The sequence below is a fragment of the Ornithorhynchus anatinus genome, chromosome 2 (assembly GCF_004115215.2).
Source record: "Ornithorhynchus anatinus isolate Pmale09 chromosome 2, mOrnAna1.pri.v4, whole genome shotgun sequence".
NCBI lineage: Eukaryota > Metazoa > Chordata > Mammalia > Monotremata > Ornithorhynchidae > Ornithorhynchus > Ornithorhynchus anatinus.
This window is the reverse complement of record NC_041729.1, coordinates 98,652,855-98,680,495: the sequence shown is the minus strand read 5'-3', so window position 1 is coordinate 98,680,495 and position 27,641 is coordinate 98,652,855. Positions and strand designations below refer to the sequence as shown.

At 47.0% G+C, this 27,641-nt stretch overlaps 1 protein-coding gene across 7 annotated transcripts in view; it reads left to right on the top strand.

Moving 5' to 3' along the window:
* The window catches only part of TRMT11 (tRNA methyltransferase 11 homolog), a 65,256-nt gene that overhangs the window by 20,800 nt on the left and 16,815 nt on the right, over positions 1–27,641 (top strand). For all 7 annotated transcript variants that reach the window (XM_029058574.1, XM_029058572.1, XM_029058573.1 and 4 more), the window contains 9 exons: positions 683–764; positions 856–948; positions 1,077–1,211; positions 5,113–5,269; positions 17,215–17,295; positions 20,033–20,197; positions 20,839–20,911; positions 21,103–21,234; positions 27,236–27,356. In XM_029058574.1, coding sequence (XP_028914407.1) covers positions 683–764; positions 856–948; positions 1,077–1,211; positions 5,113–5,269; positions 17,215–17,295; positions 20,033–20,197; positions 20,839–20,911; positions 21,103–21,234; positions 27,236–27,356 — 1,039 coding nt within the window. The remainder of the gene's footprint in view (positions 1–682; positions 765–855; positions 949–1,076; positions 1,212–5,112; positions 5,270–17,214; positions 17,296–20,032; positions 20,198–20,838; positions 20,912–21,102; positions 21,235–27,235; positions 27,357–27,641) is intronic.

The following is a 27,641-nucleotide window of genomic DNA, read 5'->3' as shown; positions in this document are numbered from 1 at the left end:
ATACCAACATTATTATTATTATTATTATCATACTCTTCCCAAGGCCCAGCAGGTGAAGTCTGGAGCAGAGAGAGGTGCAGACTGTAGTCAGACTTTTAGCTGGACTAGAGGACTCTTCAGCCTGGAAGGACGAACTGAGAGGAGTCCTGCTCTAAATCTACCAAACCATGAAGGGTAGGAGCGAGGGTGCCCAAAGGATTGTTGTTCTGCAAACCTCCAACATGATGATAATAATAATAATATTTGTTAAGCGCTTATTATGGGCAGAGCACTGTTCTAAGCACTGGGGTAGATCCAGGGTAATCAGGTTGGCCCACGTGAGGCTCAGAGTCTTCGTCCCCATTTTATGATGAGGTAACTGAGGCCCAGAGCAGTGAAGTGACTTGCCCACAGTCACACGGTTGACAAGTGGCAGATCCGGGATTCGAACCCATGACCTCTGACTCCCAAGCCTGGGCTCTTCCCACTGAGCCACGTTGCTTCCCGATGATGAGGTACGGCCTCTGATGTTTGGAGGCAGTAGCCCCGAAACCGAAGGCAACATCTTACCCAGAGGCCTTTAGAGAGGAAAAGAAGAACAAAACATTTTAAAAGTCAACTTAAAGGCTTGTGAAATAAAATGGTGCGTCTTAGGTACGGAGTACTTCTTTCCCGAAGATAACATTAGTCATACGATTTCCAGGTCTATATTTGAACTCTGGGGTCATGGAAAATCTCCAGAGGAGCTACACAACTCTCTGAAAAATTATCCCGTGGAAAAGATGGTATGTAGTACGATTTGCTGTTACCTAAAAACGCCTGGACAAGCGGTAGGATTTCCCGAGACATTAACCAAAATGATCTGTTTTATTTTAGGCTCCATTTCTGCATTCAGACTCTACATATAAAATAAACATCCACACGTTCAATAAAACCTTGTCGCAAGAAGAAAAAGTCAAAAGGATAGATGTAAGTGACCCCTTTAAAAAATTATGTATTGTTTGGACTCGTGATTACTGAATTGGTTTTCATCAAGGAGAGCCTTTTATCTTTTACATCACCCTGGGTTGTTGGGTTTTTTTTTTTCCTTTCTAAAGGAACTAGAATTTTTGCCATTTGAAGGCAAGGTGAATTTAAAGAAGCCACAGCATGTATTCTGTATTCTGGAAGATTATGGCTTGGATCCAAACACGGCACCAGAAAGGCCATTCAATATTTATTTTGGCAGATGGGTAAGTGATGTTTCTTCTGTGAGTCTTTTCCTCTACCTCTTAAAAATAATTGCCAGCGCTTTAAATTAGACTCTTTTTGACAAAGAAAACTCCAAAAGACATGAACTACCAGAGCGAAGGAATGGAGTGGAACTGTCTGTAGGACTACTTTTTTTACAGGCAAAAACCCCAAGTACGAAGAATTCTTATTAGGCTATAGGGGAAAAGGAAGTAATAGCATAGAATAATAACAATAATAATAATGATGGTATTTGTTAAGTGCTTACTATGTGCCAAGCACTGTTCTAAGTGCTGGGGTAGATACAAGGTCATCAGGTTGTTCATTCATTCATTCAATAGTATCTATTGAGCGCTTACTATGTGCAGAGCACTGTACTAAGCGCTCGGAATGAACAAGTCGGCAACAGATAGAGACGGTCCCTGCCGTTTGACGGGCTCACGGTCTAATCGGGGGAGACGGACAGACGAGAACGATGGCAATAGAGTCGAGGGGAAGAACATCTCGTAAAAACCGATGGCGACTAAATAGAATCGAGGCGATGTACATTTCATTAACAAAATAAATAGGGTAATAAATATATACAGTTGAGCGGACGAGTACAATGCTGAGGGGATGGGAAGGGAGAGGAAGAGGAGCAGAGGGAAATGGGGGGAAAAGAGGGTTAAGCTGCGGAGAGGTGAAGGGGGGTGGCGGAGGGAGTAGAGGGAGAAGGGGAGCTCAGTCTGGGAAGGCCTCTCGGAGGAGGTGAGTGTTAAGTAGGGTTTTGAAGAGGGGAAGAGAATCAGTTTGGCGGAGGTGAGGAGGGAGGGCGTTCCGGGACCGCGGGAGGACGCGACCCGGGGGTCGACGGCGAGACGGGCGAGACCGAGGGACGGCGAGGAGGTGGGCGGCGGAGGAGCGGAGCGTGCGGGGCGGGCGGTAGAAAGAGAGAAGGGAGGAGAGGTGGGAAGGGGCGAGGTGACGGAGAGCCTCGAAGCCTAGAGTGAGGAGTTTTTGTTTGGAGCGGAGGTTGATAGGCAACCACTGGAGTTGTGGGGCTCACAATCTTAATCCCCATTTTCCAGATGAGATAATTGAGGTACAGAGATGTTAAGTAACTTACCTAAAGTCACACAGCTGATAGGTGGCAGAGCTGGGATTAGAACCCATGACCTCTGACTCCCAAGCCCGGGCTCTTTCCACTGAGCCACGCTGCTTCTCAAACCTTCTTAAGAAAAAGTTGGTTCCTGTTTCGGACCAAGAGAAATTTTATTTCCGTGGAGTCTCTTTGAATTCCGAAGTTGGCCTTCTGGAAGGAATTGCTTGGAAATTCATTCATTCATTCAATCGTATTTATTGAGCGCTTGCTGAATGCAGAGCACTGTACTAAGCGCTTGGAAAGTACAATTCGACAACAGATAGAGACAATCCCTATCCAACAACGGGCTCACAGTCTAGAAGGGGGAGACAGACGACAAAACGAAAGAGTTATATCCCGGCTAAACTACCGTGTCGGCCTTCTCTCTGACCTCCCTTCCTCCCCTCTCGCCCCGCTCCGGTCTATTCTTCACTCCGCTGCCCGGCTCATCTTCCCGCGGAAACGATCTGGGCGTGTCACTCCCCTTCTTAAACAACTCCGGTGGTTGCCTATCGACCTCCGCTCCAAACAAAAACTCCTCACTCTAGGCTTCGAGGCTCTCCGTCACCTTGCCCCTTCCTACCTCTCCTCCCTTCTCTCTTTCTACCGCCCGCCCCGCACGCTCCGCTCCTCCGCCGCCCACCTCCTCGCCGTCCCTCGGTCTCGCCCGTCCCGCCGTCGACCCCCGGGCCGCGCCCTCCCTCCTCACCTCCGCCAAACTGATTCTCTTCCCCTCTTCGAAACCCTACTTAAAACTCGCCTCCTCCGAGAGGCCTTCCCAGACTGAGCTCCTCTTCTCCCTCTACTCCCTCCGCCATCCCCCCTTTACCTCTCCGCAGCTTAACCCTCTTTTTCCCCTTTTCCCTCCGCTCCTCCACCTCTCCCTTCCCATCCCCACAGCACCGTACTCGTCCGCTCGACCGTATACATTTTCGTTACCCTATTTATTTTGTTAATGAATTGTACATCGCCTCGATCCTATTTAGTCGCCATCGGTTTTTACGAGATGTTCTTCCCCTCGACTCTGTTCATCGCCATCGTTCTCGTCTGTCCGTCTCCCCCGATTAGACCGTGAGCCCGTCAAACGGCAGGGACCGTCTCTATCCGTTGCCGACTTGTTCATCCCGAGCGCTTAGTACAGTGCTCTGCACATGGTAAGCGTTCAATAAATACTATTGAATGAATGAATGAAAGATTCCGTCCCCGGGATAGGATGGAAAGCCAGGAAGCCTCCTCTCCGACCTCGTGTCCTCGGATAGATTGAGAGGGCGGAGGCCTGTGGCATGCCGCGATGGACGCTCCGTTGCAGAGATTCCATTCCATTCCATTGAGAAGCAGCGTGGCCTAGTGGAAAGAGCAGGGGGCCGGGAGTCAGAAGGACCTGGGTCCTAGTCCCGGCTCAGCCACTTCTCCTTTGGGTGACCTTGGGCGGGTCATTTCGCTCCTCTGTGCCTCAGTGTCTTCATCTGTAAAATGGGGACTCTGAGCCCCACATGGGACCTGGACTGTGTTCAACCCGATTAGCTTGTATCTATGTGCTCTGCGCATCGGAAGCGCTCAGTAAATACGACTGAATCTGCCCCAGTGCTCGGTACAGTAAGCCCTTATTAATAATAATATTATTAATAATGATGAAGGTATTTGTTAAGCGTTTACTATATGTGCCGAGCATTGTGGTAGATGCAAGGTAACCAGGTAGTCCCGGGTGAGGCTCATAGTCTTAATCCCCATTTTACAGATGAGGGAGCAGGCACAGAAAAGTCGAGTGGCTTGCCCAAGGTCACACGGCTTTAACAAATACCATAAAAAAAAGAGCCCCGTTCTGAGGTTTCCATCGGAAGATAGCAATGCAACCGGGGGAACAGGATAGATCCCGGAGGAGCTACTCTTACTCTTTATTTCTGGGGAAGCAGGTCTTCTCGAGAACGGTTTTCATTAGGAGAGGATTGATAGAGAGAGGGAGGGAATTTTGCCCTTTGAAGATGTCAAGCTATTTAGACTAGTGTTGAATCCAGGTCAAACTTTGGGTGAAAAGAGTCAGGGAAATTGAAGTGTCTCCTGGGATAGATACCTAAGGAGTTTTCCCAAATGACCCCCACTATGTTTCTTAAAGGAAAGAATGGGCTCTATTTATCGCCATCGTTCTCGTCCGTCCGTCTCCCCCGATTAGACCGTCAGCCCGTCAAACGGCAGGGACCGTCTCTATCTGTTGCCGACTTGTTCATTCCGAGCGCTTAGTACAGTGCTCTGCACATAGTAAGCGCTCAATAGATACTATTGAATGAATGAAAGAAATGGAAATTGAATAGACCCAAAGCAGAGAAGCAGCGTGGCTCAGTGGAAAGGGCCCGGGCTCGGGAGTCAGAGGTCATGGGCTCGAATCCCGGCTCCGCCACTTGTCAGCTGTGTGACTTTGGGCAAGTCACGTAACTTCTCTGTGCCTCAGTTCCCTCATCTGTAAAATGGGGATGAAGACTGTGAGCCTCACGTGGGACAACCTGATGACCCTGGATCTACCCCAGCGCTCAGCACATAGTAAGCGCTTAACAAATACCAACATTATTATTATAAACTCTAAACTCCTTATGGACAGAGAACGTGCCTGCAAATCTGTCGTTCTCTCCGGAGCACATAGTACAGTGCTCTGCACATAGTGCTCAATAAATACCACTGATTGATCGATAAAGACTTTGGGAGCAGAGGTCCGATTACAATGATTCTGAAATCACCTGTTTCCTCTCTGAGTTACTCATTAGATTTTTAAAAATATGTCTCTGATGCAGATTGCAGATGGACAGAGAGAGCTCATCGAGTCGTACAGTGTGAAAAAGAGACATTTTATTGGGAATACAAGCATGGATGCTGGTTTAGCCTTCATCATGACCAACCACGGCAGAGTGAAAGAAAACGACGTTGTCTTTGATCCGTTCGTCGGAACAGGTATTTGTCGGGGGCTAAGGAAGAGGCTGCTCAGGGTCCTGCCAAGTCAAGGTGACCCTTTCTTTCAAACACTGAGCTGCTAATGAACGGCAGGACTCTGAATCGCCATTTCCCCCCACTGGGGAGCCCAACGGTTACAACCGTCGTATTTGTTAAGCGCTCAGTATGTGCCAGGCGCTGCTCTAAACGCTGGGGAACGTACGGGCAAGTCCCCGTCCCACCTGGGGCTCACGGTTTCAATCCCCATTTTGCAGATGAGGTAACTGAGGTACGGAGAAGTGAAGCGACCGGCCCAAGGTCGCTCAACAGACGTGAGGCGGAGCTGGGACTAGAACCCAGGTCCGTCCGACTTCCGGGGCCGTGCTCGGTCCACTAGGCCAAGCTGTTTCTCCGTAAGTGTGGTTTAGCAACGAGAAGCAGCGTGGCCTAGTGGAAAGAAGACTCAGAGGGACCTGGGTCCTTTAATCGATCAATCAGTGTCCTTCACTTCTCTGCGCTTCAGTTCCCTCATCTGTAAAATGGGGTAGAAGACCGTGAGCCCCGTGTGGGACTTAGATTGTGTCCGGCCTGATTAACCTCTATCTACCCCAGCACTTAGGCATTTACTATGCCATTTAAAAACATAAATAAACCAAAAAATCTAGCTTTGAAATGGTTTTTGCCTCCTTACCACTGAAAAAAGTGAAGGAGACGAGCTGTTTCCCCTCTTCTGGTTCAGTGGGAGAATTTTACCAGTAGGGGGAGGCTTCTCTTCACAAATCTCCACCGTTAAGTTTGTCCCAAAGAGCATCTGGAAGCTCCTTTCACGCCTTGGCTAAGGAAAATGCTCTGTTTCAGTAAGTAGGATTTGAACAACAGTTAAAAGTACATCCCGTGAAGCACCTGTGATCTGTTTCTTTCAAACCTAGGGTGTGATTTAAAGAGGACTTTGGGTTTCGGAGAGCCGTCGTTGAGGAAGGTCACGGAGAAGCAGCGTGGCATAATGGACAGAGCGGGGGCCCGGGAGTCAGAAGGTCATGGTTCTAATCCCGACTCGGACGCTTGTCTGCTGGGTGACCTTAGGCAAGCCCCTTCACTTCTCTGGGCTTCGGTGACCTCATCTGTAAAATGGGGATCGAGACTGTGAGCCCCACATGGGACAGGGACGGTGTCCAGGCCGATTTGCTGTACCCACCTCGGCGTTTAGTTCAGTGCCTGGCACATAGTGAGTACTTGACAAATACCAGAGATATTATTGTTGTTTGAAATGGTAGACTAGAAAGAGGCACCGTTGCATAGGCAGTAAAAGTGTCAAGCACCTCATTCACTTGGAAGATCTTCCTCTATCTCATTCATTCAATAGTATTTATTGAGCGCTTACTATGTGCAGAGCACCATACTTTAATGGCACCAGCCAGACCTCCTCAGTGTGGGGGTGAGGCTGGAGGTCTCTGGGGGTGTGAGAGTGGGCTCAGAGATTCCCTTAAGGAGCCATCTTTCTGCACCTCTTCCTTCAGCACAGGATGGGAGTTTGGGATCCTTTGGACTGGGCAGCTGTGCTTTTTTAATTTTTTCCCCCGACTAGAAAATTAATTCATTCACTCAATAGTATTTATTGAGCGCTCACTATGTGCAGAGCACTCTACTTAGCGCTCGGAATGTACAATTCGGCGACAGAGACGATCCCTGCCCATTGACGGGCTTACAGTCTAATCGGGGGAGACGGACAGACAAGAACAATAGCAATAAATAGAATCAAGGGGATGTACATCTCATTAACAAAATAAATAGAGTAATAAAAATATATACAAATGAACGGACGAGCACTCCCTGGTATTTGAGCCTAGGGCACACTTGTGAGGATGTGGCTCTTCATATTGTTCACATCACCAGTCCAAAGTAAAATAGAGGGAGGATAGTCCCCCTGTAGACTGTAAACTCATCGTGGGCAGGGAGCAAGTCTGCTAATTGCATTGTACTGTGCTCTCGCGGGCACCTAGTACAGTGCTCTGCACATAGTGAGTGCTCAAGACCATTGAATGATTATAGCATTCTAATGTGGCCTAGCAATTCGCTTTAGGTGGTCGGGGATCTATGAATTAAGCCACCAGCTGATTGCCTTTCACTTCCATCTCATCTACCCCTTGTACATTTAGCATCCCTGCGCTTCCCTACAGTCTTTTCTCCTCCCCTCCCTTATTATTCAGCTCCATTTCTACCATTATCGAAAAATCTTCAACGATATTTATCGAGCGCTTCCTATGTGCAGAGCCCTGTACTAAACGCTTGGGAGAGTACAGTACAACAGAGTTGGCAGGTACTTTCCTTGCCCACAACGAGTTTACAGTCTAGAGGGGGAGTCAGACATTCATATAAATCAGTGATTTATAATATATAATTTATAGATAGGCACATAAATGCTGTGAGGTTGAGGGAGGGGCAAATAGCAAATGCCCAAAGGTCACAGATCTAAGTGTATCCTACCCATTCACTTTCCACGCGAATCCCTCCCTGAAGGTTTGTGGCCCTGTTAATTCCTTCAGGGAGCGGGAAGAAGAGATGGAGACCTTATATTATGCCTTCCCAGTTGATTTAGTCTCAGTCTGGTCCAAGACGTCTCTAGGAACCTCCCGTCTCCCCAGATACAGTAAAACCCCTTGTGTAGACCGAGCGGAAATGATGTGGAGAAATTAGTTTATTAGAGCTGTGAAATGTCGGCTTGCCGCTAGCTTTGAGGTGCGGTTCTTTGTCTAAATGGGGCAGTTGTTAGGGATAAGTAGGGCATCTTCTAGCCTGGCAACTTCAGTGAGCCAATCTTAATCACCTAGAAGTTATAGAAAGAGACGTGGTTGAGGAGTCCCAGCCACATCTACTGAGTGTGGGGCTATACTATTATTTTATTTATTATTATTATTATTATTATACACATCTTTAGCCTCAGCCTTCTTGGAGTTAGCTCCACCTGGAGCCCATCCAACCTCTGAGCTCCCACCGGTAACAAGACTTCATATACGCATGGCCATCTTTTTGCAATAATGGGGCTGGCCACCCTGCACAGAAACTTTCCCGTGAGTGAGAAGCAATATGCGTAATAATAACAATGGTAATAATAATAATAATGGTATTAAGTATTTACAAAGTGCCATGCACTGTTCTAAGCACAGGGGTAGATACAAGGTCATCAGGTTGGATGCGGTCCCTGTCCCACGGGGGGGGCTCACAGTCTTAATCCCCATTTGACAAAAGAGGAGACTGAGGCACAGAGATGTTAAGTGACTTGGCTTAGCTCACACAGCCGACAAGCGGAAGAGCCGGGATTGGAATCTACGTCCTCTGACCCCCAAGCCCGTGCTTTTGCAACTAGGCCATGCTGTGGTTGGTTGTGCCTCCGCTGCCAAAATGGCAGCAAAGTATCGGCATTCATACCTCTTTGGTTGCACTGTGAGATTTCAGATTGTAGACGGTAATGAATTTTGCGGGATAATTTAAAACCTTTCCCCGGACTCCAAGAGGGCTAGTCCAGTACCTTGCGGTGAGCTGGAGAAATTCAGAGTGTCCACGGGACACTTGCAGCTAAGATTTTTCTTTTCAAGTCGTCCCGAGTATGGATTTGACCACGTTTTTCTCCCCCTTCTCCCAGTAATACTGAAAAAAAGATTAAATTTGTGGGAAACAAAAGGAATATTATCGATGCTGCATTAGGTAAAAACAGATTTGAAACATTTATGTCTTTCTAATATGTATTTTTTTCTCAAGGTTGTAGGGTAGAAGGACAGAAGCATCTAGGAAGCGGGAAGGAGAGATGCAATCTGATCCTGACTGAATACCTTTCCTTGTTCTTTTAGACAATCTGCTACTGTTGTCTAGAATGACATTATGAGTTGTAAAAAAACTTGTTCTCTCCTTTTTAGCAGCTGCAAATAACCATGTTACTTGCATTGGAGGAGCTCTTTTTATTTAGCACTATCGTTCACTGAAGGACAGCAGTGTGACCATCGGGGTAACTTTGAGCAAATAGGAAATTTTTTGATTGATCAGGTCAATCCCGATTTCACCCTGGAATTATGTCTCAGGACTTGGTGCAGGGCTGAGGAGCTGTTTTCATTTTATTACTGACTCGGTGGCCCTAAACAAGTCACTTAAACTCTTTTGCTTGTATTAACTCATCTGTAAAATCATACAGTATGAATTAATTCACGGGAGTCTGTCAAGCGCTTGAAGATTTTCCAGGCAAAGTTTCTGGACAGACTCATTCTGGACCACTGAAGTACATGTCATAATCTGTGGCTCATCGTCGCAATTTTTTGTGTTCAGAAGAAATTAGGACTTCTGATATTCATTCATTCAATCGCATTTATTGAGCGCTTACTGTGTGCAGAGCACCGTACTTAGTGCTTGGAAAGTACAATTCAGCAATAAAGAGAGACGATCCCTGCCCATACTGAGCTTCTGAGCACTTGCTGTGTGCTGAGCACTGTACTAAGTGCTTGGGAAAGTAAAATATAATAGAGTCGGTAGATGCAATCCCTGCCCAAAGAGAACTTACAGACTACAGGGGGAGACAGATTCCGTGAGCAGTGAATTCCATCTGAAAGCCCAGAAAAGGCTATTTCAATTTAGGATTCCTAGTATCCATGCCTTCATCATCAGTGTTATTTACTGACTGCCTTCTGTGTGCAGAACACTGTACTAAGTGCTTGGGAGAGCACAGTGTAACAGAATTATAGACACGTTCCCTGCCTGCAGTGAGCTTGGAATCTAGAGGGGGAAACAGGCATTGATAGAAAAAAACACATGCAATTTATAGATATTTACGGAAGTGCTGTGTACGAATATCAAATGCCCCGACTGAGCTGCAGGCGGATGGCATGACAACGGGAGAGACTTCTCATTCTGCCTCCTGCCAGGGAGCCAGCCGAGCCCTAGTCTGTTGTTGATGCACTTCTCCCAGAGGCCCGCTTATTGTTATTAATAGAATAGTTGGCATTATTATTATTACTGTCATCATGATTATTATGGTATCTGTTAAGTGCTTACTGTGTGCCAGGCACTGTACTGAGCACTGGGGCAGATACGAGCACATCGGGTCGGACGCAGTCCCTGTCCCACGTGGAGCTCACGGTTTCAATCCCCATTTAACAGATGAGGTAACTGAGGCCCAGAGAAGTGAAGTGACCAGCCCAAGGTTACACAGTGAGCGCTCAAAAAATATGATTGAATGAAAGAAAGTGGTGAAGAGGGGTTTAGTACCTAAGTCCTTCTGACTCCCAGGCCCTTGCTCTACCCACTATTCATTCATTCAGTCGTATTTATTGAGCGCTTACTGTATGCAGAGTACTATACTAAGCGCTTGGGAAAGTACAACAGTCACCGGTGACATTCCCTGTCCGCAGCGACCTCACAGTCTAGGCCAGTCTGGGCTAGGCCACGCTGCTTCTCATGCCGCTCGGTAGATGCAACGCTGTCCCCCCTGAGTGAAGGATGGGGGAGACTCCCCTCCGGTCAGACGTCTGAGTAGGTCACGAGCGAGAAGCACCTCACACTTCGAGGCGAAGGAGAAGTAGAGATCTCTGTAGACGTCTGTTCCGGTGGCGCCGTGGATAGGAAAGAAATAGGGCAGAAAAAGCCAAGGAGAGGGATGTTTGGGGTGGGGGCGTCGTTAGCTCTCCGCACTGGTCTCCTAAGACCTTTTCTCCCCCTCCTCCTGCCCTTCAGTTTGGAAAGGGGCAAGTCCGTAGGGGGGGAACGAGTCTCCCGACTCTGTTATATTGCTCTCTCCCAAGCGCCCTGCACACGGTAAGTGCCCAAGAAATACCACCGACTGACTGATCGAAGCTCCCGTAGGTGTAGAATTCCGGTGAGCTCGGAATCCTTCGCTGCCCTATACTCCCGGCCGGGATTCCGACTGTTGAAAGCCCAGTGACGTTTCCAATTTGAAAACGAAAGCTGTCGTCCTTACACTGTAAGCTTAGTGTGGTTAGAAGGCTAACTTCCCCTTAGAAGGATTAGAGGCTTGAAGATTTAATGAGCTGAAGCGGCGTGGCTCAGTGGAAGGAGCGCGGGCTTGGGAGGCAGAGGTCGCGGGTTCTAATCCCGGCTCCGCCGCTAGTCAGCTGCGTGACCTCGGGCAAGTCACTTAACTTCTCTGTGCCTCAGTGACCTCATCTGTCAGATGGGGATTAAAAACTGTGAGCCCCACGTGGGACAACCCGATCACCTTGTATCCCCCAGCGCTTAGAACGGTGCTTTGCACATAATAAGCGCTTAACAAATACCACAGTCGATTGATCGATTGGTCTGGGCAGTTGAGACCCCGGCCTGGTACTATCCACTCCGTTGGGTCTATACGTTGCATTTGCCCCTCCCCTCATTTTACACCGCGCCCAGTTGGATAAAGCTCGGATTGAACTTTGCGAGGAAGGAGGAAAGAGAAGTGTTGACCCACTGCACCAATGTCTTGGAGGAGTTTTTTTTAATAGTTCCTGTCTTTTTTTTTTCCTGCTTCTCTCATAGTATTTAAGGGCTTACTATGTGTCCAACGCTGTTCTAAGTGCTGGGGTAGAAGCAAGTCTGTTAGGTTGGACACAGTTCCTGTCCCACACGGGGCTCACGCTCTAAGTAGGAAGGAGAACAGGAGAGTCGAGGCATGGAGGAGTTGAGTGACTTGTCCGAGATCACAGAGTAAGCATTTGACGGAGCCAGGATTAGAACCCAGGTCCCCTCACTCCCAGGTGCGTGCTCTTTTCACTAGGCCAGACTGCTTTTCTCCACAGAGAATTAGTGTCGAAGTACTTAGTACAGAGCCTTGCATTCACAGGCACTTAATAGATACTATTTCTACTACTCTGAGGACACCATGACCTTCGAACTGAGCCCCAACTCATTTATATGATTACTTGCTCTCCAAGTACCGATATCTAGTTGGCCCCTACCCTATTTACAGCAGAGGGCTCGAAACCCAAAAAAAGGAGGCTTCTAATTTGTGTTCCCTCTACCCCACATCTTGGGAAGTTATGTCCAACCTCAGATTTTCTGTCTATGTGAGAAGTAAATCGGTGTTTAGCTGGCGAACCAGCCGATCGGGTGCAGGCAGATCATTTTCTCGCGATGGGGTGAGGCCTGGGGGAAGCCTACGGTCCTGGGAGTCAGGTGACCTGGGTTCCAATCCTGGCTCTGGCTCTTGTTCGCTGTGTGACCTTCGACGACTTAACTTCCCTGGGCCTCAGTTTCCTCACCTGTAAAATGAGATTTGACACCTGTTCTCCCTCCTACGTAGGCTGTGAGCCCCCTGTGGGACAGGTACTGTGTCCGACCTGATGAATTTGTATCTGCCCAGTGCTTAGAACAGTGCTTGACACATAGTAAGTGCTTAACAGATATTATAATAACGTGAGCAACGGCAATGTGCGTATTGGTTCAAAAACGGTAGGTTAAACGGTTCAATAATAATGATGATGACAGTATTTGTTAAGCACTTACTCTGTGCCAGGCACTGTACTAAGCACTCAGAGGGATGCAAGCAAATTGAGTTGGACACAGTCCCTGTCTCACAGTCTCAATCCCCATTTTACAGACGAGGTAACTGAGGCACAGAGAAGTAAAGTGACTTGCCCTAGGTCACATAGTGGACAAATGGCAGAGCCAGGAGTAGAACCCACGACCCTGTGACTCCCAGGCCCGTAATCTATCTTCCTTGCCGCTTCCTACAAAGGGCCATCTAGCAGATTATTTGTCTCCTTTCAGCCGTGCACCGTAAATTGGGTCATCCGTTCTCAAAGCTAGGCAAACGGTAAAGGTTGTGTTAAGGAAGCCCAGGGAAGCTTTTCTGTTGCCCTTGACGGCCAGTTCTCCTAGGCGAGCGTCTGCCCCGTTCAGCCGAATGGCAGCGATTTTCCTCACCAGCCGGGTGAAGTGGCAGAATGGATATCCCAAGAAATCCTCCTAACGATGACTCGCAATCTGTAAAGATTCCTGTGTCTGCTCCAGCATTTTGACAGGAAAAATCAAGTCACATTCCCTTATCCTTCAGTTGAATGGATAAATATGTATATGTGTGTGTGTGTATATATACATACACACACACACGTGTATACATATGCATATATAATATGTATGTATGTGTGTATATATACACACACACACACATGTATACACATACACATATATATGTTCATTCATTCAATAGTATTTATTGAGCGCTTACCATGTACAGAGCACTGTACTAAGCGCTTGGAATGTACAAGTCGGCAACAGATACAGTCCCTGCTCTTTGACGGGCTTACAGTCTAATCAGTGTGGGTATTTGTTAAGCGCTTACAATGTGCAGAGCACTGTTCTAAGCACTGGTGTAGATACAGGGTCATCAGGTTGTCCCACGTGAGGCCCACAGTCTTATTCCCCATTTTACAGATGAGGTCACTGAGGCCCAGAGAAGTGAAGTGACTTGCCCACAGTCTCACAGCTGACAAGTGGCAGAGTCGGAATTCAAACCCGTGACCTCTGACTCCCAAGCCTGGGCTCTATGTGTATATATAAGTGTGTGTGTGTGTGTATGTGTATATATATGTATGTGTATGTATATGTATATATGTGTGTGTGTATATGTACATGTATATATATACTTATACACACACATGTGTATATACGTGTGTGTGTATATATACGTGTGTGTGTGTGTGTATATACGTGTGTGTGTAAGTATATAGTGTATACATACGCACCCACATGTGTGTGTGTGTATGTCTATCTATCTATCTATCTATCTATCTATCTATCTATCTATCTATGTGTGTGTGTATATGTGTGTGTGTGTATATGTGTGTGTGTGTATGTATGTGTGTATATACGTATACACACACACACACACACATATATATATGCATATATATACATAGAAATACATGTATTTCTTCACCAAGAATAGACCTCTGGTTTGTGTTCCTTCCTCCTGAAATCCGAGCACACTCCCTTCCCCTCGTCCTTTACCCGGGAAGTAGTCAATCTCTGGTGTCGTCTGTTCTTTTTCAGTGCCCTTGCTGGGTGCGTCTAGAACTTGAATAGAATCGGAAAGGTACAGCTATTTAAAGAACAGGGTTAAAGAAATCAGTCCTATCCCCCAGGAAGCACTACCCATCTCATTTTGAGAGATCACATACGGACTGGGAGTGGGGGATCCTCGTGGGTTTTAGCAGTTGTGTTTTCTTTGATCTGTCTAGTTTTCTTGACTTTAAGGTCTGCCGTTTGAAAAAAAAAAATACAGTTATGGCCAGCGTTTCTATTTAGCCGATGGGACCGCAGAAGAATGTGGCTGAGGCATCTTTTTGGACAAATCACGTCTTTGTCCTAGTACACAATGTTTGCTTCGAAGATACCTCCTGGTTGGGGTCAGGAAGGGTGGGAGCGCAATCACAGATTCTGTCCTCAGATAATGATTTGCAAGCCCGAGTTTTAGAGGTTGTTGAGTTCCTTTTGGGGGAAGGAAACCAGTTGAGGCTTCGGAGCAGCTCTCCGAGCTGATTTTCCTAAAAGGAACACAGTGCTACCGTAGTGGCCTCTCTGACTATGGTGGAAATAGATGAACATGAAAAAAATCACTTCATGAAATGCTAATAATAGTAGTGTTGGTATTTGTTAAGCGCTTACTATGTGCAGAGCACTGTTCTAAGCGCAGGGATGAATACAGGTAATCAGATCGTCCCACGGGAGGCTCACAGTCTTCATCCCCTTTTTACAGATGAGGTAACTGGGGCCCAGAGAAGTGAAGTGACTTGCCCACAGTCACACAGCTGACGAGTGGCAGAGCCGGGATTCGAACCCGTGACCTCTGATTCCCAAGTCCGTGCTCTTTCCACTGAGCCACGCTGCTTCTCTGGATAGGGCTCAGACATGCCTTTTACTGTTGCCTAGTGGGAAGAACCCAGGATTGGGAATCAGAGATCTGGATTCTAGTCCCTGCTCTGCTTGGTGACCTTGGAGAAGTCACTTAACCTTTTTGTGCCTCAGTTTCCTCACCTGTAAAACGGGACTGGAATATCTGTCCTCCCTCTCTGACTGTGAAGCCCCGTGTGGGTTAGGGACTGTGTCTGATCTTTTCTTTTTTAATAGGATTTGTTGAGCGCTTACTACGTGTCAGGCACTATACTAAGCGGCAGCGTGGCTCGGTGGAAAGAGCCCGGGCTTGGGAGTCAGAGGCCATGGGTTCGAATCCCGGCTCCGCCACTTGTCAGCTGTGTGACTGTGGGCAAGTCACTTCACTTCTCTGGGCCTCAGTTCCCTCATCTGTAAAATGGGGATTAAGACTGTGAGCCTCACGTGGGACAACCTGATGACCCTGCATCTACCCCAGTGCTTAGAACAGTGCTCTGCACATAGTAAGCGCTTAACAAATACCAACATTATCATTAAGTGCCGGGATAGATTCAAGATAACGAGGTTAGGCACAGTCCACGACCCTCAGTGGGCTCACGGTCTTCGTCCTCATCTTACAGAGGACGTAACCGAGGCACAGGGAAGTTAAGCGACTTGCCCGAGGTCACCCGGCAGACAAGTGGCGGAGCCGTGATTAGAACCCAGGTCCTTCTGACTCCCAGGTTTGTGCTCTCTCCACTAGGCCGTGCCGCTTCTCTTCATCTGATAATAATAACGATAGTGATAATAATAATTATGGTACTCATCAAGCACCTAGTATGTGCCGAGCACCGTTCTAAACTCTGGGGTAGATATAAGTTAATCAGGTTCGACACAGTCTTCCAGCTTTTAAGCCACTTCAGTGCTTAGCGCAGAGTAAGTGCTTAATAACGATCATCATTCTGATTGTTCTGTAAGTGCCTAGTTCAGAGCTCTAAACAGAGTGGAGGTTTCGAGCCCTCTGCTGTAAATAGGGTAGGGGCCGACTAGATATCGGTAATAGACTCTGCAGGGCTTATTAAATATTTCCTACATAGGTCTCCTTTGAGTTTTTTTTTTTTTTTTTACTCTTTCGAATGATCAGGTCCGGTGTGCCTCGATTAATAATCGTGGCATTTGTTAAGCACTTACTATGTGCCAGGCACTGTACTAAGTGCTGCGGTCTTGTCTTATGCCGTCGAGTCGTTTCCGACCCACAGCGACACCACGGACGCATCTCTCCCAGAACGCCCCGCTCTCCATCGGCGATCGTTCTGATAGCGTAGCCATAGAGTTTTCTTGGTAAAAATTTAGAAGCGGTTTACCGCTGCCGCCTTCCGCGCGGTCAACTGGAGTCTCCGCCCTCGACTCTCTCCCGTGCTGCTGCTGCCCAACGCAGGTGAATTTTGACTTGTTGCAGATTGCTAGCCACTGGCCAAGCTGGGAATGGAATGGACAGGCCTCTGCTCGACTCTCCCTCCCATAGCCGAGACTGGTAGAGGACTGGAAACTCTCCAGATGCAGTCCGGAGAGGGGTGGATCCAAGCAAGTAGGGTTAGACAGTCCCTGTCCCACGTGGGGCTCCCAGTCTCAATCCCCATTTTACAGACGGGGGAACTGAGGCCCGGAGAAACAAAGTGACTCACCTACGATCACCCAGCCGACAGGGATCCAGAATTAGAAGCCGTGACCTTCTCGACTCCCCTGCCCAGTAGCAACGTGGCCTAGTGGATAGAGCACTGGCCCGGAGTCAGCGTTACCTTGGACGAGTCACTTCTCTTCTCCTGGTCTCAGTTACCTCATCTGTAAAATGGGGATTGAGACTGTGAGCTCCCTGCGGGACAGGGGCTGTGTCCAACCCGATTTACTTGTATCCACCTCAGTGCTTAGTACGGTGCCTGGCACACAGTTAGCATTTAACAAATAACCCAATTGTGACTAATTATTACACCATGCCGCCTCTCCTCGGGAACCAGGGTCTCTGTGAGCGACGGCTCCCGGGATCAGATTAAGTAAGGGAGGGAAGGAGAAGGACAGCGATCGTTCTGACTATGCAATTTTGTCGCTTATTTGCCTTGCAGGTGGCCTTCTGGTGGCATCTGCCCATTTCGGGGCGTACGTCTGTGGAACAGATATAGACTACAACACAGTTCACGGATTGGGTATGTTGTATTTAGAGGTCCCCGGCCGCCCGGGCAGATTTTTCCGTAATATTAACGGGGGTTTTGTTGCCCGGAGGTTCGCTGGGAAGGAATTCCCAACTGGGAATTAGGCACAGACCCCATCCCTTGAAGGGTTTGTTTCGTTTCTTGGTTATGCAGTTGAAGGGCTTCTGGAAATTATTCTTGTTTTCTGCTTCTGTTTTCAATAACGTGCTTTTTAAGTGTAAATCTGATAAAACCACTTTCATCCATAACCTTTAGAGTTGCAGTTCTAGCCTGTAATCCGGCTTCATGACGGAGGAATTTGGGGAGCAGTAATTTGGCTTCAGTCTTGCACGCACACTGTTCGTTTGGCTTCCCCTCCCTGGAGCATCTTTAACAGATTGGATTGGGTGGGGTGAAATCAGTCGGTCCGTCAGTGTGTTTTTGGAGCATTTACTTAGTGTCGAGTGCCGTAGTAAACACCTGGGAAGAGTAGAGAAAGTAGACACATCCCTGTCCTCAAAGGGCTCTCAGGGGAGAGGGTGGAAAGAAGGAATTTCCTTGTTTTATGATAGCCTACAAAAGCACCCCAGAAAACAATGGGGAAGTTTACCTGCTGGTCTGTTAGTTTAGGCAAAGTCTTTACCGTGACTGAAAATTATTGATGAAAAGATCTCTCAGTCGGGCAGATGTTGGTATTTGTTGAGCGCTTACTATGTGCCGAGCACTGTTCTAAGCGTGAGGGTAGATACAGGGTAATCAGGTTGTCCCACGTGAGGCTCACAGTCTTAATCCCCATTTTACAGATGAGGTCACTGAGGCCCAGAGAAGTGAAGTGACTTGCCCACAGTCACACAGCTGCCAAGTGGCAGATCCGGGATTCGAACCCATGACCTCTGACTCCCCAGCCCGGGTTCTTGCCACTGAGCCGTGCTGCTTTATATAAAGATCTTGCTTTCTGGGACCATTATAAATGATCTCTTCAGTCTGTATCGGGGCACTTAGTAGGGTTTTTATTTTTTTTAGCATAAACACTGATGGCTTTTTGTTTGTTGCGGAAAATGGCTGTTGTAGGTGAAGGCAGGTGTGTATGATTTAAAGTGTTAGAACAGGAAAAAACCCACCCACTCCTGGTGTTAGAAAGCCATTGGACAGGACAGCTTTTTTCTATTTTTCTTTTAGTTCATTTGGTAGTAAACCATTAGGGAACTGGGCTGTACTTTCTTCAGAAGCAGTCCCTCCTACTTAGGCTGTAAGCCCCATGTGGACCTGATTATCTTTTATCTACCCCAGTGTTTAATGAAGTGTTTGGCACACAGTAAGCACTTAAATATCGTTACTGCTGTTGTTATTGTAATTGTTGTTATAATTATTCAGAATGCGATATAACACTTTTACCATTTTAAGGAAGTTTCCATCGTCAGTGGGCCTGCATAATGGAGCTCTGTAGTTGGAGAAAGCCAGTTATAATAATGTTGGGATTTGTTAAGTGCTTACTATGTGCAGAGCACTGTTCTAAGCGCTGGGGGAGATACAGGGTAATCAGGTTGTCCCACGTGAGGCTCACAGTTAATCCCCATTTTACAGATGAGGTAACTGAGGCACAGAGAAGTGAAGTGACTCGCCCACAGTCACACAGCTGACAAGCGCCAGAGCCGGGAGTCGAACCCATGACCTCCGACTCCGAAGCCCGGGTTCTTTCCACTGAGCCACGCTGCTTCCCCAAACCCTGATGTTCTAAGTGTTTGCGGGTGACAGTGAGGAGCAGGGGGAGATGTGTTAAAACCTGTCAGTGTAGCCACTCTTAGAAGGGCGCTCTTACCTGCCCGTTAAGCCCTGATCTTCATCCAGTCGTATTTCTTGAGCTCTTATTATGTGCAGAGCACTGTATTAAACACTTGGAAAGTACAATTCAGTAACAAATAGAGACAATCCCTGTCCTCAGAGGGCTCACAGTCTAGAAGGGACATGCTGCTGTCGGGAGCCCAGGCGAACGAGAAATCGTAGAGCGGGTTCCCGTCGGGCCACAGAGGAACTGTGGGAATCCTCGTGGCCTAGCAGATAATTCTAATCCCACCTCCACCACTCGTCTGCTGCGTGACCTTGGGCAAGTCTCTTAACTGGTCTATGTCTTAGTTACCTCAATCTGTAAAATGAGGATTAAGACGGAGAGCCCCATGGGGGGCATGCAGTGTGTCCCACCTGAGTAGCTCGTATCTGCCCCAGTGCTTAGTACAGTGCCCGGTACCGAGTAAGTGTTTAACAAATAGCATTTCAGAACAAAACAGAACAAGACTGCCCTGACCGGAAGAGGCTTCCTCGGAGCCGGTCCCGTCCCGAGGCTAGATTAGCTTGTCCCGTGGGTGTCTGTTTATCCATCTTGACCAACGAATCGGTTGTCTGAATCAAGTGTGTTTTGTATAGCCCCCAGAAGGATTCAGCTATTCGAGCCCAACTGGATGTGCGCCTATGTGATGAGCGACCCAAACCCAATCATGTCTTATTGCTCCACTTTCAATGATCTGACCAACATCAGCCCCCATTAGTTTGATGAATGGATGTTCCGAGGAACTAGCGAATGATTTAGAGTAGATACCCTTTGGATTTGCCCAGCGGTTTTCTCTGAAAAATCAAATCAGACCCGGTGAGAGCTTAACATTAAATCTGCTTCGAGTTCATCGTAAAAGTAAGAGAACATTTTGCGGTCGGTGCTCCTCAGTTTAATGGGTTCCGTATCTTTTTTCCTCCTCCTCAGGGAAGGCCACCAGGAGAAATCAGAAATGGAGAGGACCCGATGAGAACATCAGGGCTAATCTCCGCCAATACGGTTTGGAAAAATACTACCTGGACGTCCTGGTTTCTGATGCATCTAAACCCTCCTGGAGAAAAGGGATGTTTTTTAATACCATCCTCACCGATCGTAAGTTTACTTCAGCACTGTCCTATGGGGGTGTAGTTATAGTTCTATCTACTTAAAATTAGTCTGGCAGGCGTTAATCAATATCACCCCTAAGAATTCCCCAGACCCAGCTACCGCTCTCTAAATCACTAGGGAGAGAGGGGAATCAACCAATCAGTGGCATTTGTTGAGCACCGAGACTATGCGCGGAGCACTGTCCTAAACACTTAGGAGAGCACAGTGCCATTGAGTTGGTAGACAGGTTCCTTACCACACGTGTCTACCAACTCTGTTACATCGTGATCGCCCAAGGGTTTAGTACAGTGCTCTGCACCCAGTGAGTGCTCAGTAAATGCGACTGAACGATTGATCGAGTGGCTCCACGTCGACTGGCTGACAAAGCCCGGCTCTGTCCGTTTTCAGTAGAATAGGGGAAGCGAGAGCCCTTAGCTCTGGTGCCCAAGGTGAAAGAGGAAGAAAGGGAAGTGAAGGCCGAAGCTTAAAACTGGCCCATGCACTTTCTACCGTTCTCCCTGGTAACCTGGCTGGCCCCCAAGCCCTTTTTAAGAGCTGATTATATATCTGCTGTATAAACATAGTTTATGAAATGATTAGAAAGGCAGAGATTTTTGCTCTCAATATCACCTCTGTTTTCTGCTCAGCCCCGTATGGTATCAGAGAATCTACGAGGAAGACAGGTTCACACAAAGAAGCTCCAAGAGGAATGGAAAGATGGTAAGTGAGCCTTTGACTGCCACAGATTTTGGGATGTTTTACCCAGCCGGCTTTAGAGAAGCCCATTACTTCTCCTTTGGGACCTTCATCTGAAAAAAAAAATAATCGAATGCTCCCTTTTTTCTCCTTTTAGTTTGTTTTAGTTAAGGAATATGTGGATTTGATTTAGTATTATTTCTGTTGTTGTTTAGCCCAGAAAGCCACATTCCAGTTTCCTCGAACTATCATCTGAGTGATATCTTTTTTGACCTGCTAAACTTTGCGGCTGAGTCCCTGGTTTTAGGTGGAAGATTAGTGTACTGGCTGCCAGTATACACACCAGAGTAAGTATCTTTTTAAAATTCTATCTTTTATTTCCCCTTTACGGTATATTAGTGGTAGTGGAAAGTGGCTGCTCTGCCCTAATTACGGTAGCCGCCATAGTGAGATTTGTTTTGGAATTTTTAACTTGAAATGACACAACGGGAGCCCCAGTTTTCATAATCCCAAACCGTGGCTTTGAAAAGCAAATGGTCTTTGGAAATAAATTCCAAACTCGGGCTTCAGAGGTGGTGTCTGCTGCTATAAGAAATAACGTAATACTGGATCCTCCCCCAAAGCCTCCAGGTCAGCGTGGCCTAGAGAAAGAGCAGAGAATTGAGAATAGGAAGACCCAGGAACACCCCGCCTCGCCACTGCCTTTCTTGTCTGTATCCTTGGGCAAATCGCTCAACCTTTAGGGGCCTCGTTTCCTCATCTGGGAAATGAAGATAAAATCGATAGTGAGCCACATGTGGTTCAGGGATTATGTCCAGTTTCGTAAGCCTGAAGCAGCATGGCCTAGTGGATAGATCATAGGGAAGCAGCGTGGCTCAGTGGAAAGAGCCTGGGCTTCGGAGTCCGAGGTCATGAGTTCGACTCCCGGCTCTGCCACTTGTCAGCTGTGTGACTGTGGGTGAGTCACTTCACTTTTCTGTGCCTCGGTTACCTCATCTGTCAAATGGGGATTAACTCTGAGCCTCACGTGGGACGACCTGATTACGCTGTATCTACTCCAGCGCTTAGAACGGTGCTCTGCACATAGTAAGCGCTTAACAAATACCAACATTATTATCATGGGCCTGGGAGTCAGAAGGACCTGGGTTCTAATCCCGGCTCTGCCCCTTGGCTGCTGGGTGCGCTTGGGCAAGTCACTCAACTTCTGTGCCTCAATTACCTCATCTGTAAAATGGGGAATAAGACTGTGAGCCCCATGTGGGACGGACTCTGTTCAACCTGATAAGGTTGTATCTACCCCAGCGCTTTGAACAGTGCACGACACATAGTGAGCTCGTAACAAATGCCGTCATTATCATTATTAATATTATTTTCACCTCAGCCCTCGACACATTGTAAGTGCTCAGTGGATGCCAGAATAATTTTTTTTTGGTTATCAATCCTGCTCCTCGTTTTAGTCAGCTGTGTTTTTCCTATCAGTCCAATGACATGCTCAGTGCTACCAACGCTAAGAACACTGCTCAGTGCTTGGCACATAGTAAGCGCTTAACAAATACCATCATTATTATTACAGGTATACGTTAATGCCAGAAAGAAATCTACAGCCATGCACCAGTGTTTAATGAGTAATGAGTGGATCCTGTTACCTGAGGCATTAAATGAAACTTGAGGCTTTCCAACATTTTAGCCTTTGTCAGTGGCCAAAGCCGCAGAAGCGGCGTGGCCTAGCGCATAAGGCCCGGGAGTCAGAGGACCTGGGTTCTAATCCTGGTTATGCCTCCTGTCTGCTGTGTGACCTTGAGCAAGTCACTTCACTTCTCTCTGCTTCAGATACCTCATTTGTAAAACGGGGTTTAAGACAGCGAGCTCCATGTGGGATGTGGACTGTGTCCATCGCGATTACCTTAAATCTATTCCAGCGCTTCGTGTCTGGCACACAGTGATCACTTAACAAATACCAAATCCAAATACGAGTAGGATGAATGTTTGCCTTAGCGCTCGCTGACGTAGAATTAAGTGGTCGGTTTAGGAATTCCACTCTAAGTGCCCTGTTAGAAGAAGGATACTCTGAGTTGGTAGCATTCCACTATGGAGGTGACCCACTTACTCTTTTAGAACCAGGTGTCTTTGGTCGCCTCGGCCGAGTGCTGAATATTTCTGTGCTGCCTGAGTGAAGCCGAGGAGTCATCAGACTCCTTCTCCATCGGACCTTTGATCGTACCCGGAAAGCAAAATGGCTGTATTATCCAGGGCAGTGGTTTTTGCACTTTTTGAAATCGGAGCCGACTTCAATCGCCAGGATTTATTGAGCCTGCCTAAACCATGCCGCTGAGGGCTATGTTGGCTGCCCTCGCTAGCAGCAGCTCCCAAACAGGATGCTAGAGATCGTTTCACTAGCTACGGTATGATTTAAGCAAGTGTCACGGGGACTGGCAACTAGGAATTGCTGAATTCTGGGCTCTCTTTGCCCCTGCCTGGCTCTGAAAGGTATGTGGTCTTCCCGGGTCTATTTCCTCAGGCATAAAAACATGAAAAAGGATCCTCCAAGTCGTCCGGAGGAGGAGCAGCAGCGTGGCCTAGTGGAAAAAGCACGGACCTGGGAGTCAGAGGACCAGGGTTCTAATCCTGACTCCGCCACCTGCCTGTTGTAGGAGAGTCACTTAACTTCTCAGTTACCTCATTTGTATAGTGGGGACTAAGACCGCGAGCCCCGTGTGATTTGCTTTGAGGCACCCTAGCGCTTAATACAGTGCCTGGCACATAGTAAGCGCTTAACAAATACCACGATTAGTGTTATAATAATAATAATTGTTATCCAGAGCCCTAGGGATTCCTTAAGGGACGGGGGAGCGAAGAGGGTGAGGTCATGTATTTTTAGCCATTTTTGAGAAAGTTGGTCCAAATCCAAGCCTTGTTCACGTTTTTTGCTTTGTGCACTGAGCACTCACAGTCTCACCCTTTTTTCGCATACTTTTGTCAAGGAAGCTTTTTCATTTCATTTTCATTTGACCAACAGTTTGGTTGCAGGTTTTTGAACAAAATATCGAGAGATTAAGTAAATCATCTAGCACCCTTTGACACGCTGCCTGGTTTGACGGTAGTTGCTTTTCACACACCCCATGTAGGGTAACGAACCCTGTTTTAAAAGGTGAAACAAATGGCGTATTATATTTATAGCCTTGCTTACCAACGTCGTATTGGCAAAGACTTAGGTCTCATTAATCGTAGTAATCGTTACCTGTAGAAAGAGCGGTACGCATTAGGGGTCGAAGACAAGAAAATGCCTGAACCCGAGGTGATAACCATCTTTTATTTGGAAAGATAGCATCAAGCTCCAGAGTAGGTTATTTTTTCAGCCCGACACAGAAATCATTGTTTGTCTAGAGACTTTTAATTCTTCCCCCGTCAGGTTCGTACCCGATCGTCAGAAATTTGAACAGCAGTGGCATCGACCCGGCTTACGGTGAAGGGATAAAATATTTTCAGCAGGACTTCGGGGGGGGGCAATAGGAATCGATCAGAGGCGAAATTAGGGGGTGTTTTTGTCCCGAGTGGATGAAGGGGAAGCAGTTTGGTCCTCCTCCGTTAGCTAGCTGGCACCAGTAAACAGCTGGGTCCGGCACTGTGTAGTCTGGACTCAGCCACTTAGATAATCCTTGCTTATAAAGCAGGCCGGGCTCCAAGCCGAGCATCTGTCTTGGTGACAGTTAAGGGTACGTGCACACCCTACTAGAGAACCACCTTCCCTCGGATGGCGAGCGGCTCAGCGGAGGCCCACAAATGCCGGCCATCTGTTTGCCTCGGTCCCACTGAAGGACTGAAATTATAGACCTGGCAGACTCCGAAGGCACCCTCTTAATTGTTCAGTAATTAACGGCAGTTGCGCTTATCTGGGATAAAAAGGGTTTTGGAAGCATTTTTTTTCTCTCCCTAGTCTCTCACCTTATCGCTGGCAAAACTGAGGCCTCGCCCTGTTGTTTCCAGGATTTCAGATGACCTCCAGAGGTGTACGCTGGATATTTTATGCCTGGAGACTGTCTATCTTAATTGTTTTTGACAAGAGGGAATTTCTAAATATGTACAACAAAAGGAATGTTTTTAGGAGCGAAGGAGGAGGCGCAGTTATTATCAGCTCCTTCCCTGAGGTGTTATCAAGGGACAGATACTCTTGAGGATGTGTGTGGGGAGGGCGTGTGCACATATGCACACGAGCACACGCGCCGCTCACGCACTCAGAACAGGCACATGGGGAGAATTTGGTCATCTCATTTATTCATTAAATCTCTCTTTTTACTTTTTAATGTTCCTTGTTAAGCAAAGCTAATCAGGTTGGACACCGTACCCGGCCCACTTAGGGCTCACAGTCTCAATCCGCATTTTTCAGATGAGGGAACTGAGACTTAGAGGTCACACAGCAGACAAACGGCAGAGCCGGGGTTAAAACCCAGATTCTCCTCCAGATTCCTTCTATCTTCCTCAATTCCTGCTCTCCTGTGGGATTCTTTTCCACCACCACCTCCTCCTCCTCCTCTCCCTCAGATAACCCTGCCTGTAATGGAAGACCTTGCTCCTTGCTCTCTCCAAATGTATGTAGGGAAATTAGGTGATTTTGAAACCTGCTTTTTCAGTGTGAAGATAGGTCATATTTAGTAAGGAATGAGGATATTTTTCCAGGACCTAAGGAATCTCCAATCGATATTTTAGTGGCCGAGCTCAGAGCCTTCCCACAGATGACCGGTTTAGGGTTAGGTGTGCTTCCCTCTTTTCCAGTGGGAGCATCAAGCTGTTAGAATTCTGTGGAAGGATGCTTCAGTGGGAGAAGAATGTTAGCCCTCCTTGGCCACAGGCTAAACCCTCAGCTCCCCTCCTCCAGGAGGCCATCCCCGACTGAGCCCCCCTTTTCCTCTGCTTCTCCTCCCCTCCCCATCGCCCCTACTTCCTCCCTCTGCTCCACCCCCTTCCCTGTCCCACAACACTTGTGTATATACAAATTTATTAGCCTATTTTATTAATGATATGTATATATCTATAATTCTATTTATATTGATGTTATTGATGCCTCCTTGTTTTGTTTTGTTGTCTGTCTCCCCCTTTCTAGACTGTGAGTCCACTGTTGGGTAGGGATTGTCTTTATTTGTAGCTGAATTGTATTTTCCAAGCACCTAGTACAGTGCTCTGCATGCAGTAAGTGCTCAATAAATATGATTGAATGAATGAATGATACCTGCTAAGCTGAGGATCAGGGAAGTTGAGGATCAGGGGAGGTGCCTTAGCGACTTGTTTCACCCTCCTGCTGCACCCTCTTCAGCTCCGGAGAGAGAGTGGGTTCTTTTTATGGTTTTTTTGCTTTTTTAAAAATAGAATTTGTTAAGCACTTACTATGTTCCCAGCACAGTATCAAGCACTGGGGAAGATAGGAGGTTGGACACAGTCCATGTCCCACATGGGACTTACAGTCTTAACCCTCATTTTACAGATGAGAAACTGAGGTACCAAGAAGTTAAGTGACTTGCCCAAGATCTCGCAGGGTTCGTTAAGTTTACGAACACAAAGGAACACTTGCTGCTCAGCTTTTTTGACCCATGAAAAAATAAATACGTTTCTGTGGAATAACTTGCCAGAGATCGATTTTAGTGACTCGTCCAGTTTTAAAACTGCATCTCAGCGTGATTTTAAAATACCTGAAAGCTTTTAACCTGTTTAAGCTGATAGGACCGGCCTCTTTGATGTTAATATCGATGCCTAGAAGAATAACGAACCTGCAGCACAGTGCAGTAAAATATAGCCTCGGTACTGTTTTCTGTACCCGGGGAATTATTTTTCTAGAAATGATCATATTAAAATTCTTTCACCACAGGTGACCACTGAGTTAGGGATCATGAGTTGCCGGGACAAAAAGTAAAAGCATTTTTAAAAGGTGTTTTCTTAGGTTTGCTTTTCACAGAGGGAAATATTGTGTTTTTTATTATTTGGGGAGGGGAAATTATTATTTACATGGTTGTAGTTTATGATCAGACTTATAGGGCCCGAATGGAAAAAAAAAACACAACCCAACACTTTTTTGTTGTTGTTGTTTTACCACCCAGATGGAAATTTTTTCCCTCTTCGATTGAACATTAAGGGTGGCTTGAAAAAAGCCATATTTTGAATCTCAAAGCGCGTAGACTTGTGGTTAGGAATTTGGAAAACAATTAGCAACATCTACTGCTTCTGGGTGTTTAATAAAGTGATACAGCATGTGGTGGGGCTGCGTAGAGTAAATTGGCTGGAATAATCCCCGTAGCTGTTCTGTTTTGAGTACACGTGTTCGAGTTCATAAGCTTAGTTCCGTTGCTTTATTTCTTCCAGATACACAGAAGAGATGATACCGCGACACCCCTGCCTGAAACTCATTAGCAACTGCGAGCAAAGACTTTCCAGTCATACATCAAGGCGTCTGATAACAATGGAAAAAGTGAAAGAGTTTGAAGTAGGTTTTTTTTTTTCTCCCTTCGGTATTTAAGTGCTTACTATTCATTCAATAGTATTTATTGAGTGCTTACTATGTGCAGAGCACTGTACTAAGTGCTTGGAATGTACAATTCGGCAAAAGATAGAGACAATCTCTGCCCACTGATGGGCTTACAGTCTAATCGGGGGAGACAGATGGACAAAACCAAGACAATTTAATCGCAATGAATAGAATCAAGGGGATGTAATATGTCAAGACTGTTCTAAACGCTGGGGTGGATACAGTTAATTAGGTTGGACCCGG